The sequence below is a fragment of the Gastrolobium bilobum genome, unplaced genomic scaffold, assembly GCF_033153095.1.
Source record: "Gastrolobium bilobum isolate Gb01-03AN ecotype WA unplaced genomic scaffold, APGP_CSIRO_Gbil_v1 utg3223, whole genome shotgun sequence".
NCBI classification, from domain to species: domain Eukaryota; kingdom Viridiplantae; phylum Streptophyta; class Magnoliopsida; order Fabales; family Fabaceae; genus Gastrolobium; species Gastrolobium bilobum.
In genome coordinates this window covers 92,414-110,504 of record NW_026897393.1, presented here as the reverse complement: position 1 = coordinate 110,504, position 18,091 = coordinate 92,414, and the positions used below count along the sequence as shown (strand labels likewise).

Genomic DNA, 18,091 nt, shown 5'->3' with positions numbered 1-18,091 from the left:
CTAAAAGAGCAGAGCCATCTTTTGAAAAAAAAAAAAATACATAATAATAAAAAAATGTAGTATCCGTAATGATAACAATTATGAAAAGAAGGATCAAATGCTAAAAAAAATGAGAAACCTACGTAAACAACAGAAAGATGAATTTAAATTAATCAGATAACAGAAATCCTACCAGCATGACATAGCTTTGACGAGAAAGAAAATAGTACTACCATAGCTCTGAAATAGATTGTTTTACTTCTTCTCAAATTATTTTAGTTGATGATGACATTCATAGCCACATTAGGCTGAGAACGTGTCGAGAGATTTAGTTCTACTAGATCGGTAAGTGGCTATTAGTCGTTATTTTGCTATTGATTTTGGACAAAAATGAAATGAAACCAAATACAACACTAGAACTAGCATTAGCAGTAAGTTGGATAATCTAAGCAAACGTTCTAGACCAGGTACCTCGACAAGTTGATGTATTATAGTAAAAGGAAAACTGTGTTTTTTTCCTTTTTTAACTGAGTTTATTTATACAGTGAGCATCCTTACATTTTTAACTCATCAAGTGCCTGTTTGGATCCTCTTTTTTTTAAGCTAGAAGCCAGGCCAAACAGGTTTTGGGAAAAGCTCTTATAGTGAAAAGCTCTTTTTTTATAATAAAGAAAAAAACTGAAAACTAAAAGCTCCTAGGAGGAGCTTTTTTTTTAAGCTCTTATCTGTTTTTCTTGAATTGTGTGATTTTTTTTTAAACGAAGAGTGATAAAGATATAGAGAGAGATAATTTTCTTGAAATATGTACGTTTAAGTAATTTTTTAGCTAAATTTTTTATGTAATTTCCAAACAGCTTTTAGCTTCTTTTTTTAGTTTTAGCTTATAAGTAACTTCTAGCTTAAAATTAAGAGGATCCAAACAGGCTCTAAGTTTACGTGAAAAATGTTTGTCTTTTTAAAGTATAGTCTTTTTAGTTAAAATTAGTGCTTTTTATTTAAAATTTAAATTAAAAACAAAATTATTCATTTTTTCCTTCATGATTTTTTATTGTGTATTTCTTTTTCTTACTTAAAAATACAAACATCAAACCCTAAGTTTATTACGAAATTTAAATTAAATTAAATTAAAAGTAAATACAGTTTTACTTACGTATTTTGAGAATAAACTCGTGTTGATAAGTTGATGTTTTCTTAAAAAAAAATGCTAGCATAAGCCTATTTTGCACATTCATTCAATTCTTTTTTTTTAGCGAACATTTTGAATTTATTTTTGCAACGCGAACTACACTCTTGAATACTTTTAATTATTTCTTAAATAATAAGAAAAGCGAAACGGATTGTCCTAGAGTCTAGACTCATCTAGCACTTGATCAAACTAAACATTGCCGTTTGATGTCGACACGAAGAATGATACGTGGGCAACTGCCGAAGCCAGACCACACGTGGCGACGTCTGATTCCATTTCACCATGCAACGTGGCAGTTAACCACCACCGAGTCAGAGACTTATAACCGAACCAATCTATAACATAAAGAATCCTCAAAATAAAACACACTTAAAAACAAGGTGCAATTTGAAGAAGAAGAAGAAGAATGATGATGAATGTTATAGGGTTGAGCCTGTTGGTGACTTCACTTGCAGCAGCGGGTATCTTGTCTCCGAGTCCGATCGCAGACACACAACAGATTGTGAAAGAAGGGCACAGAGTTGTGGTTGTTGAATACGACAAAGATGGTAAGCAGAACACCAAAATCTCAATCTCCCCCGAACAACACCATCACGATAACGTCTTAGACAATGCCAAAGATAAGATCAAAGAGGCTGCTTCCGTTCTCCCTAACATGGGTATGGGTCAAGGCATTTCACACGACCTCCCTCCTCATCCTCAAGATGCGGCGGCCTTTCTTCATGCTCCGACCGAACTCATTTGCGATGCCTTTGGAAAATGCAAGCATAAAATTGCCACTGCTATGGGCAAGGCCAAGGATAAGTCTCAAGAGACCCTCCATAACCAGAAGGAAGCAGCACGTGATGTTGGTAATACTCTTTCCGATGCTGTTGGCAAGGCTAAAGAAACCGTCTATGATAAAGCCCATGATGTCCACGAATATGCAAGAGAGTCTGTTGATAAAGCTAAGGACACGGGCCAAACCGTTAAGGATCACGTAGTTAGAAACGTGTCGGAGGCGAGTGATAGTGTGAAAGATGCAGTGAAGCGTGTGGCAAGCAATTTATCTACGGAGACCCTCAATCCTTTGATGGGAGTGGCTAACTTGCTGGGGTTTGCCACGGCTTATGGAATGTGTGTGTGGGTCACGTTCATCTCCAGCTATGTGCTGTCGAGGGCTATGCCAAGGCAACAATTTGCTGTGGTGCAGAGTAAGATATACCCTGTTTATTTCAGGGCCATGGCTTATAGTATTGGGATTGCTTTGTTGGGGCATGTCTTGAGCCATAGAAATAGGCTCTTCTTCAGCAAGGCAGAAACATTGCAAGCATATAACCTTCTCGCCTCGCTTATAGCAGTTTTCGTCAATTATGTTTACCTGGAGCCTCGGGCCACTAAGGTACCTTTTCTATTTGTTTCAGCTTTTGTTATTATTTATACAGAGAGTTTTTTAAAAAAATACATACCAGCTTGACTCAGTTTCTTTTTAAATATCAGTTGGTGTTCGAAAGGATGAAAATAGAAAAAGAAGAAGGAAGGGGCAGAGAGGATATGACTCCTGAACGAAACAGAACAGAAGAGCATCAGCACACGGTTGATCCTAAAGACACCGCAACAGCAGCAGCATCACCCACAAAAGGGAAAGAGCAGAATGCAGTGAGATCGAGGATAATGAAGCTGAATGACAAGCTGAAGAGAATGAATTCATATTCGTCACTGCTAAATATCATGAATCTCATGTCTCTTACTTGGCATCTGGTTTATTTGACCCAACGAGTTCAACGCAGTTGCTAAACCAAATACTATTAGTAATTGTTGTTTTCTGTGTTGGTGTTTGTAATGATGTGTTGATATTTGCAAAGACTTTAGTCTCTAGATTTGTATCTTTCGGGTTTATGAATACATGCAGTGTCTGTCAGTCCTTGCAGTAAAGCATATTTAATTTGTGTTAAGCTGCTAGTCTGAAACTCTAACCACAAGGTAATTCTACAGTACACAAGAGAAATTTTCTCTGGCCATTAAAGCTCTCGTTTGATTAATTGGACGGATTGGGCCTAGTTTAAAAATTCAACCTGACATTTCGATCCTGACCCATGTTCAATTTCTTGTGTTCAGATTAACTGGGAAGAAATTTTTGTACCAATAATTTAACATTGATGTTTAATTTAAGCAGAGGAGACCTCCAATGGGTCTTTTTATGTCATATCATAATATTTTATATATAATTTACTTTCATATTACAAAACACCTCTAATTTTAATATTAAACCTTATACATTTTATCTAGGTTTAACTCAATTTTTTTTTGTATACTTTAACTCGGTTTTACTTCATTATTAGTCGAGCCATCGTCCCAAGCATAAAAATTGTTCTGTAAAATGTCAGTTAAACGCAATCAAACGATGCGCACCCCAAGTAACAACTAATAAACAATAATAAATAATATATTTGTAAATAAAATGTAATAGAAATCCCGAAATGAGCTGTGCCCAACCGGGTCTCTAATTCTATTCTTTGGTGAAGCATCTGGGGTTAACAAAAAACCTTCGCTTTTTATTTCGAGAGATTGGATACCATTGAAAAAAATGGAATTATGAACAATCTACGTAAAAGGTTTTTTTTTTTTAAACTATAATAATAATTTCAAATTGTCAATAGATTTGCCTTTTATAAATACGCAAGACGGCAAGGGATCTATAAAAAGTAGTAATCAATAATTAATAACTATTTAGAAAAATGAAATACCCAAACGAATGATAGACGAAAAATATTCTAACAAAATATATTCAGCTTTATAAAGAATCAATTCAATCCAAACTCAAAAATTTAAGCTGTTGGAAAGAAATTCCACTTGAAAGAAAGTGAGGGCGGCGATGATCAAATCCAGGACACAGGACTTTGATATCATGTAAAGAACCAATTCAACCTAATAAAAGTTTAAACTGTTAGGTGAGGTTACATTAATAATTTTTATATATCTCAACTAAGCTTCATGTATAGAAAATAATTCACAAATTAGGGTCAACTAATGGTTAAATACGTATGTATATATTTCAGCTGCTCATGCTGCTTTCAAACAAGAATTGGAAACACGGTTACTGTATACCATTACACATAACTATTATAAAAAGGATTATCTCAATTTAGTCACACTTTGATATTTTAAAATGTTGATATAAACAATTCAAAAAAATAGAAAACAAAATATTAAATAACCATATGATTACTATTTTCAAATTATTAACTCTTTAAATAATTAAAGATGCTATTTAGATAATTGAACAAATAATTTCAAGAGTTAAACATTATACAGATCATTTTCTTTGTAAAATACACACACACAAAAGAAGGACTGACAGACTTGTCAGTACGTGTCAATACTCGAGTACAGCACAATGTTAATATAGTACTAGTGCGGGAAAAGAAAGAATATAATAGAATAAAATAACAAATTAAAAAGCTTATGGAAGGATCAACCGATAAATACGTAAAACACCAATGCAAAAACCTGTCAGCTATATAGCTGGAGTAATTCGGCACAATCTGACTCTGTCGATGCAAAAGATTTCACATATGGTTGGTTATGTATATCTTAATAAAAGATAATTTCAAGTAGCTATTAGGTTTGCAAATTTGTCTCTCTTAAAAGTTATACAACACTACAACTATACAACTTTACCGCAATACCACACTAAGGGGAATTCTCTTCGAAGTTGATTCTTCATGAACTTGATAGTGGCACCCTTAACATGTATATATTGCAGAAGAATGTAACAGAAACTGCATCAACAAAGGTATCTCGAGACATTGAAGATTTATAATCAGCAACCAGTGTAGTATTGATCTTCATCAGAAAGCCAAAAGTCTGATAATTCATAAAATAATGCACAAGCAGTCAGCCACTATATGCGAACAATCAGCAATTTAGTCTTCAACCATGCATTTACATCTCTGCTGGTGCTCTGAGAGTTCCTGCAATGTTTTTAAGTTACTCAACTAATGAAAGATTAGTCCCCAATCCCAGGGCCAAGATTATTATCAATATATTGAGTGCCAAACGGCAGAGAGAACAATAAAGTCACTAGCATTTAATTAGTCACACACAAAAGAGTACCTCAATTTGCTTTTGTAGAAACTTGACATAAGCTACCGCCTCATCTAACATGTCTGCAGTATTTGTTTGCTACAAGAACAAAAGCAACAACCACATTAAACAACTGCAAATTAACTTATCAAAAAAACAAATAATGACAAATTAAACTCTTCAAGCATTGCATAACTGTCTCTAACTAAAATATTTACAGTATATAAATTGATCTTTCGGAACATGTATGTATGCATATGTAGGATTGTTAAGCCTATTTTTGTATGGATAACGGAAGGGCTGTTTTGGAAAAATTTAATATAAAATAATAAAAAACAAAAACAAAACCAAGCTTACAAAAATATTTTCTTTTACGGAAAACAAAAAGATCATACTAGAAAGAAAGAGAGAACGAGGGTAGAATGAGTATCCACCAGAAACACCAAAGGAAAAGAGAGCAAAGAGAAACAAGAAAAGAAACCCATCATCTTGAGAGAGCAGCCCAATCGCTTTGTAGAACAAATAAATAAATATCCAAGAAACCACTAGCTTTGAACAATAACGAGGCCAAGAAGCAGGAGATCTAACAGCTGGAAATGATGGAAAAAACTCTAGCATCATGCTCCAGCCAAAGGCACCAAACACCAGCAAAATCTGCACAGTTCCATAGAGCTGCTTGTTCTTGCCTTACCCATAACCTCTATATAGGGTAGAAAGAATGTGTCCTGAGGTAGCAGGCCAAACCCAAAGCTCCCCACATAAACAATGCAAAGCTTATTCCAAATTTGCCAAGCCACTTCATAATGCAAAACACATTACATCAGAGGACAAAGCTTTACGCTGCCTTTAAGTATTATATCCAAACATGGACGTTAACATTGGAGGAATACTTCACCTTCCAAAAGGTGTTGGAGAAAACCAAGTCCAGGCTTGAAGGGTTATGAATCAGATCTTGAAAAACATATTTGGAGGTAAATGAACCAGAAGATTCTAATAGCCAAGTTATTCTATTGGGTTTTTGGGGAAAATGAAACAAATCAAATAAGGTCATGTAATTTATGATCTCTAAAATCTCTATCATTTAGTTTCCAGCAAAAGTGAAAGTTTTCTACTAAACCGTGGAATGAAAGAAAGATACGGAGTATGATGAAGGGTAAAAAGACTGCAAAGTCAAGGGAAGAGATACAGTAGAAAAGACTCTTCCAAAATCCAACCACAGATCCTCCTATAAAAGAAAACAAGAGCCACCCTACCTGTTTTTGAGAGCCGTGTGTAAGAACAAACTTTAGTGTACAGTTGTCTCTCAATGTCTCTGACTCCTGAGTGTGTAGAAGAATTAGATAAAAAACTGATAAAAATTGTATAGTAGGGGCTTAAACCTGAGAATTTGTGGTCAAGTTGGATTTAACTCCGGCATATACACATTCTCCAACGACCAACATGATTCTGGCATTCCTCCAATTGTTGGTTTATTCACATATTGAATGACGTGTATGTTGAGATATATAAAATCATTAATGTAGCATCACCCAACAGCTTAAGCTTTTGGGTTGAAGTAGTTCTTTACATGGTATCAGAGCCTCGGTATACCGGATTCAATCCTCGCCCCCCACTTTCTTTCTAGTGGAATTTCTTTCTTCGTACAGGTAGGTGGGCCTGTGCATTGTCCATCCTTCAAGTCCAATGGGCTCTCGTGTGAGGGGACGTGTTGAGATATATAAAATCATTAATGTAGTCTCAACCAACAGCTTAAGCTTTTGGATTGAAGTGGTTCTTTACAGTATCCTTGACAAACTAATTGGGAAATCCAAAGCTCCTCCTAAGGTCAATTCTTTTGTTTGGACAGTGGTACTTAATAGGATTCACAAATGATGTCTTTTATTGGTAAGATCACGAGGTGTCTTTGCTCAAGCATCAGCTTGGCCTTTACCACAAAATGTCAGCGGGTTTGGAACTGTAGGGCTAGAGTTAGTAAAATCCTCCCACATGAACAAAAAAGAATATCTTAATAAACGATAGAAAGAATTTCACCCCAGGTTTGGAACGCTTCAATTACAGAGTCAAAAAGAGTTCATTAGAAAGGAAATGATTAGCAAATCCTATCAAAAGTGATAAGATTTACAAATCGCGAAATATAGCACAAAATGATTTCTAAATGAGTTGACTTGTTAAAGTAATAATATATTTTCATACAAGAATCCATTTGGAAATGAAATGGATTCTTCATTTTTTCGACATTCCATCATTGTTTGTGATGCAGGGCATACATAAATGCTACGGTTAATAACTGTTGAATAAATTATTTGTTCAAGATAGAAAACATTAGAACATGGTATAGTGGTTTGAGATGAAAAAATATAACCTTATCCATGTTTGGCACAAGTTCTTGAAGCTTTCTTATGCGGTCACTGATACGAGTCCTACGAACCTAAATGATGAGAATCCCAAAAAAGAAAAGTTGTAGTCAACTTGGATTAGGCAAATGAGGAAGTAAACCCCAATTTAGAAAGAAAATAGATAATACTGCATTTGTAAAAAGACTAACCCTTTCTGCAATACTCCTTGGATGCGTAGCACAGCCACGCTTTGCCCGAACCCTACAAGGTACCGAATCCTCTAAAATCTTGTCCATGTTCATGTCGGGTGCTTTACCACTGTCCTCAACTTCCTAAAAAAAAAAAGCATTTAAGATATATTTAAAAAGGGGAAGGGGTGACACTAGAAAGATAAACAAACACAGCATAGATTAATCCAATGAAAATTTAATGAAAAGAAGAAGATGGATTAATAACATGAAAAGAAGCAACTAATTAACCCAAAAGGAAGCAGAAGAAGAAGAAGATAAGTGAAGAATAGTTGGAATTGAACCTGCATGTGTGAGATTGGATTAGCATGGCCATGAATATCGTAGTGGTAATCGTCCTCATATTGTTGAGAGGCAGAGAGAGAGTTCCCTGTTGAAGTTCCAGCAGCGTTACTGGAAAGAAGCTGAGTGAAACTCAATGGGTCTTCGCCTTCGCTTTCCTCCTTAAGAAGAAGTGATTCTAACCAGCTCGCCGGAGTTGAGCGGAACCGTGCCAGGCCACCAGATGTGGGTTGCATCGCCACAGCCTCACGAGTGAGTTTGTTAGTTTCTCTGTTTTAAGTTTAATTTTGTTTTTTTATTTATTTAATTTATTTATTTTATAGGGGAAGTAATAATAATAACTAGTGTTTTATTTTATGTTTCCTCAGGTGTAGCAAAAGGAAAAGGAAAAGGTTTTCTTTTCTTTTCTAATCATCGGTGTTCTCTTGTTGTGATTTTGGATAACCACAACCATTCTTTTCTGGGTGATGTACTGATGTTGATGTTGATGTTGTTACTGCCGTCTTCTTCTTCTTCTTCTTCAATTTGGATTGGACTCTCTCATCAACGGTGCTCCATTACTAGCCGCAAAGTTGTGTATTGGGAACGAGAACGACGGGGATACTCACCTCCACGCGCCAAACATCCCCTGCTCTCACGCGCACTCTTTTTTTACTACATTTTTTTTTTTGTTTGCTGTTTACTTACAGTTACATCTTTTAGGAACAATGCCTTACTCACGCTAGTTAACAATCATATAATATTTCATCTCATTTTTTTTTTATTTACTTCAAAGAACAAAAAGTATTTTTTTCATTTTTTAATACCTCAAGTTTTTTATTTTTAATCTAACGTTTAACATTCTTATTTTTTTTTACTAGAGCCGTTGCAAAATTGGTTTAAGAGAGAGAGAGAGAGATTAACAAATTGCTCCTATTCTATCGTTTCATGTTAACTCCATTAAATTTACTAATAGCAACCTAAAAATGTAATCCTCCTGCCACAACAGTCCTCTCTTGTTTAAGAATTGCAATAATAGACTCCGAGCAATGTCAGGTGCCATTCCATTTTATTAATGTTCAAATCTTTGAGCTATTGTAATAATATGCGTCATGGTTTTTTTAATATTAAAGTACTAATTTTTATTTATTTTTTTGGATATTTTCAGAGGTTGATTGACTATCGACTAATTCAGTTTACGTTTGTTGGATCTGTTAAAAAAAATTCGAACTCAATAATCCGGAGTTGTTGGTAAATAAGTAACACTTAGGGGGCGTTTGATACAGGAGAAATTTTTATTTGTCTAGGAATCTCGATTTTTAAAAATATACTTTTTACATTCAGTTTACGATAATATCTAAAAATTTAAAATTTAAAAAAATTTAGTTTTCTGGAAATTCAAGAAAAATCCGTGTACCAAACGACCCCTTAAACTGTTCAACAATGCATCATTCTGATTTTGGAGCAATTATTCAGCGATCTCGGCTCAGGTGAGCCGGGTAGAAAGAAAGGTAAAGAGACAGGGAAAAGGAGAGAGAAAAGAAGAAAGAAGAGAGATCCAATTATTTTCCCTGATTTTGGGGCCAATTATGTCTTCCTCTTGTTACAAAAGCTCCTAAAACAGTTAGTATGTGTTGTCTTCGGGAACAGTTACCAAAATGGCAATGTTCCCTAATTTTTTTCTCTAAACAACATGCCAATAGTATTAATTTCAAATATATTACGTGAACAAGTTTATTGGGCATTGTAACAAATTCAGTTTGCTGATGTGTCACGTTTCTGGTGGACATCAAATTCGCTACTTCAGGTAACGAACTTGGTTGTAATTAATGCACTTTCACGTTTCCACCTGCCACGATAACACATGACACACATGCAACGAAGTTCGCTAGGACAAGTAACGAACTTTGTTAATAACGAATTTGCCTATGTGACATATTAAAAATTAACACTATTGACATGACATTTAGAAAAAATTAAAGAATAGTGATATTTTGATAAGTGTTCCTTATCCTCAATTATAAGGAAAGTGGCGGTGACAAGTACAAGCCTATGGTTATTGGCCAATAACTAACATGGGATTGGAAATAATTAAGGGAAGCATTTTGCAACTTCCTGTAAAATAAATGTTAATTAAAAAAGTAAATACAATGGAGATGGCTCAGATAGTTATGGTCACTGGTCATGGGGCAGTCTTTCATTAATTTCAATAAGATGGCTCAGATAGTAAATGCAACATTCTTTCATTAATTTCACGATTAACACCCGTTTATATGGATTTTTTTTAAGAAAATAAAAATTATTTTTCATTTGAATATATAAAAAAAAGTTGAGTAATTTTTTTTTGATATTTAAATCAATAAATATTTTTTATTTATAAAATTACTAAAAGATATATAATGATAGGATGATGGTGGAATGAGAGTGCTCGAGGCAAAATGGGATTTTGAAACAGGTATTTAACTTTTGACATTTATTTTTCTCAAATACACACAATAAATAAAAAAATACTTTATTTTGAGAAAAAAAAACTCTATCCAATCGCACTCTGAACCATGGATGTCTTCCAATCCAACACAGGCCATAAAAAGGCCTTACAAAGAGGGGCCCATTTGATTGTACATGAACTCCATTGGGTTGGGGATGCATGTTTTCGATAGCCCAGCTAGCGGCTGTTTTTATGACAGTCTCTTCGGTGCTTTGTTAACTTATAATTAAAAAAAAAAAAAAAAACGAAGCAAAGTATTGATGCAAAAGTGCCCAATTCACGTTTTCTTTAAGAAAAAGAAAAAGAAAAAAGAGCAACTAGCTATGAAATATATTAATTATATCATCCATGCTATGCATGCATAATATTTTCTTATTTATTTATAAATTGTAATCTAACCTTGAATGAATAAGCAAAAGCTATTCGGGTTCAACAACTGCACGAAAAGTTTATGAATTTTATAAGAGTTATGTTGTAGGAAAAATGATTGTGTAATGTTATAGAGATTCATTTTGCGTGCCTTAATTTTTTTAATTTTTTTTGTTTTAAAAGTGTGGGTCCCACAAAATATTATGTGTGTAGAAAATTTGATGGTGTTAAAGGACAAACTGCAATCCCAAAGTTTATACAAAAAAAAAGGGTAATATAAATATCATGTAACAAGAACCCAAAACTATTTTCCTGCACAAACAATGCAAATGTGAGGTCCATCATTTTTCTTTTATCTTTTTTTCTATCATTTTCTCTCTCTTCACTTTTGTTTCTGTAAGAAATTAGCTAGGGTCATGTGACATAATACTTCTAAAACTCAAAAAAAAAAAACAACTGCACGAAAAGCAATAGAATAAAATTAGTTAGGTTATGAGATGGTGGTAGCTTGTATGATAGTAAGATAGTTGAGTAAGTGAAAAGAAAATAACTTTGGTTCAATCTTAATATGTTATTGTTGGAAGAGATTTAAATATTTTTATTATTAACCTGCCCTACACTTCGAATTAATCTCGTAATTGGCTCAAAATGTCGAAGCTTGTAAGAATATCAAAGAGAACAAAGTAACCTCAAATAAGTAATTAAGGTTAGGTTAGGGGAAAAAATAGTTAAATTATCCCAGTATTTTATAAGTTTTTTAATAATCAATAAAAATTTAATATGTATTTCAATTGATATTTGTAAAAGTAAATTATAATCTAAATGTTTAAATTTTTTAGAAGACTCATAATCAAAATAAGAATTATATAATTTAATTTTATATTATACGTCAATATCAACGTTGACATCGACATTATTTTTATCACAAACCTATTGGGTAGCCAAATTTTAAATACACTATCTACATATTATTTTTAAATCTACATATTATTTTTAAATCGATCTTGAATATATTTTGATATTTTTAAATCGCAATAAAAAGTATAAAATATTCCATCCAATTTTTTAAATTTTCAAGCTTATTATAGTTTAATTTTGTTCCCGGTTTGCCTCATTATACATTTACATCTTGGGCTGCTTTTCTTTGATTTGAAGTTGAAAATCTAACCTCAATTTCTTTACACGCAAGAGCAAAAAAAAAAAAAAAAAAAATACCTGCAAGTAATTGTTGAGCTGTTTTGTTTTCATGTTTTGGGAACACGATTGCTTCCAAAACTGGCAGGGTTGATATATAACCTATAGAATTTGAATTTTCTTAAGTTTATATGATTTTATTTTCCGCATTACTTTTTTTCTTCTATTGATAGGTAACCGTGGTCCGTGGGTCCCCATATTACCCAACATAACGTGTAATACGATACCGTTCCAGTGAGACCTGTCTTGAAATAGGGGCTTTATGTGTTGCCCTTGATCAAATTAATATTCGGTCAATACAATCTATTAATCTAGAGGACTCGACGTTGAACGATATGACAGAGTATGGGCCCACAAACTATAAAAGTTTAACTAGAAAGAAAATGGGCTCCGTTAGCTTTTACAAACCAAATAGTTTAAAATTCAATTCCTTCAATTTGTTAACAAAAAGTAAAGTTTGAACTACGCATGGCGCACGTTTATTCTTTAAAAATATAAGGTCTTATCTCTTACGGGACATTTTTTAAAAACTGATATATAAAATTACCTTAAGTCACGACTAGCAATAGTAGTATTTAGTGATAAGCAACAGAATGACAATATTTTGTAAATCATTGTTTGATTTAATAATTATTTTTTTACTTCCACTTAATAAATATAGTTTACACGATTCGAGATATGGTATTAGTGATGATTATTTATACCGGGTTGCATGGTCTTAAATTTGATAATGCTAGTTTATTATGATATTTAACATAAAAATAATAAAATTGCATGTTTTATATTCAGTATTGTTAAGAATCTATGGTTGTACTCCACAGTCAAAAAAAGGAAGATGATATATCATATATATATATATATATATATATATATATATATATATATATATGAGTTTATCATTTATCATTTAACATGACCACAAAAAGTTTTCTACCCACACAATATTTTGTGGGGCCCGCAGCAAAAAAAAAATAAAAATTCGGCACGCAATAAGAATCTCTATAACATAACTAAATCTCTGTTCCTACAACATAACTCTTATAAAACTCTATATATATATATATATATATATATATATATATATATATGGGAAAAAGAATTCTTATGTTGTAAGGAGCTCTTTTCTCATGTTAGTGAAAGTTCGTTTTACGTGTAATAATTTTTTATTTTTATTTTTATTTTTTATGTGTGGGCCCCACCATAAATTTGAGTGTGTAGGAGATTTCCTCCTCTCCAATAGCATGAGAAAATCATTGACATATATATATATATATATATATATATATATAAGGGGAAAAGACAGATTTTGCCACTTGGGTTAGTTGGCAGGTTCAGCAAGAAAAGTAAGTGTTATTTTTCCGGATGTCCCGTTCGCAATTTCTATAAAAGAAGAGTTCTCAACACTTGAAGCAGAAGTAGCCCGATTATCATAGAAAGCAATACTTGACTTTGGTTTCCAGAGTTAGAATGCTACTTATCCTCAAGAAATGAATGTTCAGATGCTGTTTGTTTCTTCTTTCAATCATTCTGATTCTGGTTCTGGTTGAGGGCGGTGCCTAAGCTAATAAAGAGAAGAGAATCCGTGCGTTAATTAATGGCGGTGTCCACCCAAAGCGACGACGTTGCGATACAAGTTCCTCTGGTTGTGGATAGGAATGTTCATGTTGTTGATAGTGCTGTTGACTACAAAGGTCGACCCGTTATCAGATCCAAATCTGGCTACTGGAGATCCGCTCGCTTTATCATAGGTATTAATATTATTACTTTTGCACTCCTCCGCACTCCAACTCTATTATTATTTATTTTTCAAAATTATTTATTAAATTAATGGTTAATGGAAATAATAATAATCAGGCGTGGAAGTGGCAGAGAGGGTTGCATACTATGGGATTCAGTCGAACCTGATATCGTATCTGACAGGGCCACTCCATCAGAATACGGCCACCGCTGCCGAGAATGTGAATCTATGGTCAGGAACTGCTAGCTTACTTCCTCTTTTTGGAGCTTTCGTTGCCGATTCTTATCTTGGACGCTACCGCACCATAATACTCGCTTCCATCTTGTACATTTTGGTCAGTCAATCCCACCTTCATTTCATTCTTTCTTTTTTTTTTTTTTATTATTTTGTTCCCCCTTCCCCAGTAACCAATTATTATAACTTACTTCAAATCAAAAGTCTAATTTCAATTGTCAAGGTATGTCTTGCAATTTTATTTTTTATTTTCTTAACCAAACAAGTAACCCGAATTAATTAATAGATAAATGATGTACTTTTCTTATAACTGTTCTGAGTCTTATCTCAAGACATATTATGAGGACTTAACGTGTTATTATTATATTACATTGATTTTTTCACTCTGTCTCCCCTGTAAACGACTTATAAGTTTTTCTCTCTAATTTATATGTCTATCTTAAAAAAATTCTCTTCCTTTTTACATTTACTTGGTCATTTTTTTTGTTTCTTTATGTTCCTTTTCAATTATTACATTGCTCTTAAATGAAATATGCAATATTATTTTGTAAACAACAATTTCAATTAATTGAAGCACTCGTCGTACAAAGCAATGCTTTTTGCATTCATCTTATTCATTTGATCGTAAAAAAAAAAAAACTATAATTTATTTCACAAGTTAAAAAAATTACATCATATTGAGTAACAAAAAAAAGCTATATGGAAGGTTATACTTATAACCTATTTTCATTTACAACCTCTTATAATCATATCTTAATCGTTGATTCCCGCCAATCAACAATTATTATTTATTGCGAATTAATAATTAACTAATAAATTTTATTTGCAAAATTCTTAACCGTTGATTGACGAAAATTAACGGTTAAGATACGGATTATAAGAGGTTGTAAACGAAAATAAGCTGTAAGTATAACCTTCCTCGTACAAAAATAAATAAATAATAATAAGCTATATCATTTACTTCAGCTTTGCTGAGCTTGAGTGGCTGGTGAATGAAAAATTGAGTAAAAGCAGTATCTTCCAAGTTTTACATAAACAAATATTACACCAAACCAACAATAGTTTAACTACACCCAATTAGATATATTATCAATGAAAAAACTGATTCCTTTCGGAATAATGTGTTTGTACATTGTTTTGATGCTAGTCCTTGGCTTAATATGAATCACAGGGACTAGGCTTGTTAACACTATCAACTATGCTTCCTTCTCTCGTCAATTCTGAATGCCAAGTTAGCAACGAATTCACGCCATGCTCTCCTCGATTGCAAGTAATCTTGTTCTTTATTTCACTTTATCTGGTTGCCATTGGACAAGGTGGACATAAGCCCTGTGTTCAGGCTTTTGGGGCAGATCAATTCGATGAGCAGCACCCAGAGGAGCACAAAGCTAGAAGCTCATTCTTTAATTGGTGGTATTTTACTATGTGTGCAGGTTGCATGGCAACTCTTTTGATCTTGAACTATATACAGGACAACCTTAGTTGGGCTCTTGGATTTGGAATCCCTTGCGTTGCAATGATTATTGCATTGCTTGTTTTCTTGCTTGGAACAATGACCTACAGGTTTAACATTAAGGAGCATGACAAGAGCCCCTTTCTCAGAATTGGCCGTGTATTTGTTGCAGCTATAAGGAATAGGCGAGCTACCCTATCAAGCACGGCTATAGAAGAGGAACCTGGTCGAATATTTGCTCATCAAAGTTGTGAGCAATTCAAGTAAGAATTACAATGCTGATTTCTGCTTGTTTCAAAGTCTTGCAAGTCATTTTTTCAATTTTATTTGTAGCATTCTTAAAGCAACTAAGAAGATGAAATACATTATAGTTCAACTTGTGCTTTGCTTTTACGTTTTGTTACGCAAGTTCCTTTATAGTCTTATGCGGTAGATTGTAAATAAATTGCAGCATTTAACTGAATTCTCATTGCTTTGCAGTTGTTGATTCTGTTTTCCATTAGTTTGACTATGCCATTTGGAGATGCCTGAATCTGTAATTGTGTTTCTGAACAATGATAATTAAACACCAAAAGATTTACACATTTTCTACATTAAGCCATATTCGGAAGGGAAAGATAGAATGTATTGGAACGAGTATTTTTCTTGTTCTAAATATAAGAATGCTGTAAAAAAAATGATGAATAAATATCTTAATTTTTAATCTGTTCCTAAAAGTAGCTTCTTTGGATTTGAAAGGTTATGACTATTTTGCCAAAAAGTAGTTAGTATTTTCTTCATTGACAGATGTCTCAACAAAGCATTGTTAGCACCGAAGGGTTCTAAAGAAGAGGAGACTTGTAGCCTTGGTGAGGTGGAAGAAGCAAAGGCAGTACTAAGGCTTGTTCCTATTTGGGCTTCATGTCTGGTTTATGCTATTGTGTTTGCTCAAGTTTTTACTTTCTTTACCAAGCAAGGGGTTACTATGGACAGAAAATTATTTCCGGGCTTTGATATACCAGCTGCTTCTCTTCAAACCCTTACCACCCTGGGCATTGTTCTCTTCACTCCTATCTATGACCGTCTTTTTGTGCCTATAACAAGAGCTATCACTGGGAAACCCTCAGGCATCACAATGTTGCAAAGAATTGGTACTGGAATTTTAATATCCATATTTACAATAGTACTTGCAGCCCTTGTTGAGATGAAAAGATTAAAAACAGCACGAGAGTCCGGTCTTATTGATGAACCTGAGGCAACTGTTCCAATGAGTATATGGTGGTTGATTCCCCAATATTTCTTGTTCGGAGTTTCTGAGGTTTTTACCATGGTTGGTCTGCAGGAATTTTTCTATGATCAGGTCCCAAATGAACTAAGAAGCATGGGCCTTGCTCTCTACTTGAGTATCTTCGGTGTCGGGAGCTTTCTAAGCGGCTTTCTCATTTCTGTAATAGAAAAATTGACTGAGAAAGATGGACAAGACAGTTGGTTTGCTAATAATCTCAATAAGGCTCATCTTGATTACTTTTACTGGCTGATTGCTGCACTCAGTGTCATGGGATTAACTTTGTTCATTTTCTCTGCAAAATCTTACACTTATAATCACAAAGGAACCACCCGAGGATAGTTAGTGGTGCTCTTCTGTCATTTGTGTACAAGTATTTGGGATGTAATCTTTAATTTCTGGGATTTTTTTTAAATTAAAAATTTTAAACATCTATACTTTTCCCATATCAATTTAATCTTTATTATCAATAAAATAATCTTATATTAATTAAATTTTTTTCCTTATTTATTTTTCAATATAACAAAACTGTTAAAAATGAAAAAAAGATATAAAAAATAGAGTAAAAGAGTTTTAAAATTATAAATTCTTAGTAATTTATTTTAAAAATATGTATGTGCATCGTATTGATAGTTTATATCATGAGGTCATTTAAATAGCGGAGTTGAGCTTAAATTATTGTTGTGAAAAATTAGTGTAAAAATATAACAACTTATATTTTTATGTTTTACTGAAGTCATACGTGTTAAAATGCAAAAAAAACTCTCATCGTTAAAAACTGATAAAACTCTGTGTAAAAATGATAGAAACACAAGTTTCTACGTTTTACTTAAAAAATAAACTAAATCGGGTCTTATAGCAACAAAAAAAAAAAAGATCTTTTTTTTTTAAATCTATTTCCATTCTCCTAAATCAAAATGCACAATGAAAAAAAAAATTCTCAAGCGGGGTTGCTTTTGCATAGAAAGAAAGGGTGAAGCTATGTAACAAAAAAGAAGAAGGAAGAAGCCACTGGTGAAAAATTAGAATATTAAGTTGAGGTGAATTTTGAATCAATCTATTACGTGTTATTGCAAATGAACTTGTTACACGAACCAAAGAATAGGACATTGAAGATATACAACTTATGCAAGATGACGTGTTTGATTTGAATTAATTGAAATAATTTAGGAGATGCTAAACTTTATTCTTTTGATATTTTGGAACTTGGTTGTAGCAATTGTTAAACTCTTTTTGTGTTTCTGAACTTGTATCTTATGTAGTTACGTGACTTATA

General features: G+C 33.2%; 3 protein-coding genes across 5 annotated transcripts; 2 read left to right on the top strand and 1 right to left on the bottom strand.

Annotated features, from left to right (window-relative positions):
- Positions 1–1,543: 1,543 nt before the first annotated feature.
- LOC133306545 (uncharacterized) lies at positions 1,544–3,116 on the top strand. The gene is made up of 2 exons (XM_061506879.1): positions 1,544–2,546; positions 2,645–3,116. The coding sequence occupies exons 1-2, from the start codon at positions 1,572–1,574 to the stop codon at positions 2,939–2,941; spliced, it is 1,272 nt and encodes a 423-aa protein (XP_061362863.1). The 5' UTR covers positions 1,544–1,571; the 3' UTR covers positions 2,942–3,116.
- A 1,525-nt stretch (positions 3,117–4,641) lies between these two features.
- Positions 4,642–8,369, bottom strand: LOC133306540 (transcription factor bHLH80-like). Of its 3 annotated transcripts, none has more exons than XM_061506871.1 (5): positions 8,099–8,369; positions 7,776–7,898; positions 7,593–7,658; positions 5,261–5,329; positions 4,642–5,142 (listed from the first exon to the last, which is right to left on the bottom strand). In XM_061506871.1, exons 1-5 carry the CDS (start codon positions 8,330–8,332, stop codon positions 5,071–5,073), a joined length of 564 nt encoding a protein of 187 aa, XP_061362855.1. In that variant the 5' UTR covers positions 8,333–8,369; the 3' UTR covers positions 4,642–5,070. The 3 variants fall into 3 exon arrangements, with proteins under 3 accessions (XP_061362855.1, XP_061362856.1, XP_061362857.1); XM_061506872.1 differs by having other exon boundaries at positions 4,642–5,108; XM_061506873.1 differs by having other exon boundaries at positions 4,643–5,118.
- Positions 8,370–13,561: 5,192 nt separating this feature from the next.
- LOC133306529 (protein NRT1/ PTR FAMILY 5.10-like) lies at positions 13,562–17,211 on the top strand. The gene is made up of 4 exons (XM_061506858.1): positions 13,562–13,874; positions 13,981–14,198; positions 15,270–15,814; positions 16,338–17,211. The coding sequence occupies exons 1-4, from the start codon at positions 13,721–13,723 to the stop codon at positions 17,155–17,157; spliced, it is 1,737 nt and encodes a 578-aa protein (XP_061362842.1). The 5' UTR covers positions 13,562–13,720; the 3' UTR covers positions 17,158–17,211.
- Positions 17,212–18,091: the final 880 nt, after the last annotated feature.

Excerpts from the sequence above, each read along its gene's own strand:
- LOC133306545 (XM_061506879.1), top strand. The coding sequence starts at position 1,572 with ATGATGATGAATGTTATAGGGTTGAGCCTGTTGGTGACTTCACTTGCA. Across the intron at positions 2,547-2,644 it reads TGGAGCCTCGGGCCACTAAG|TTGGTGTTCGAAAGGATGAA; the intron begins GTACCTTTTCTA and ends TTTAAATATCAG.
- LOC133306540 (XM_061506871.1), bottom strand. The coding sequence starts at position 8,332 with ATGCAACCCACATCTGGTGGCCTGGCACGGTTCCGCTCAACTCCGGCG. Across the intron at positions 7,659-7,775 it reads CAAGGAGTATTGCAGAAAGG|GTTCGTAGGACTCGTATCAG; the intron begins GTTAGTCTTTTT and ends CTCATCATTTAG. Across the intron at positions 5,330-7,592 it reads TTGTGCCAAACATGGATAAG|CAAACAAATACTGCAGACAT; the intron begins GTTATATTTTTT and ends TTGTTCTTGTAG.
- LOC133306529 (XM_061506858.1), top strand. The coding sequence starts at position 13,721 with ATGGCGGTGTCCACCCAAAGCGACGACGTTGCGATACAAGTTCCTCTG. Across the intron at positions 13,875-13,980 it reads ATCCGCTCGCTTTATCATAG|GCGTGGAAGTGGCAGAGAGG; the intron begins GTATTAATATTA and ends AATAATAATCAG. Across the intron at positions 15,815-16,337 it reads CAAAGTTGTGAGCAATTCAA|ATGTCTCAACAAAGCATTGT; the intron begins GTAAGAATTACA and ends CTTCATTGACAG.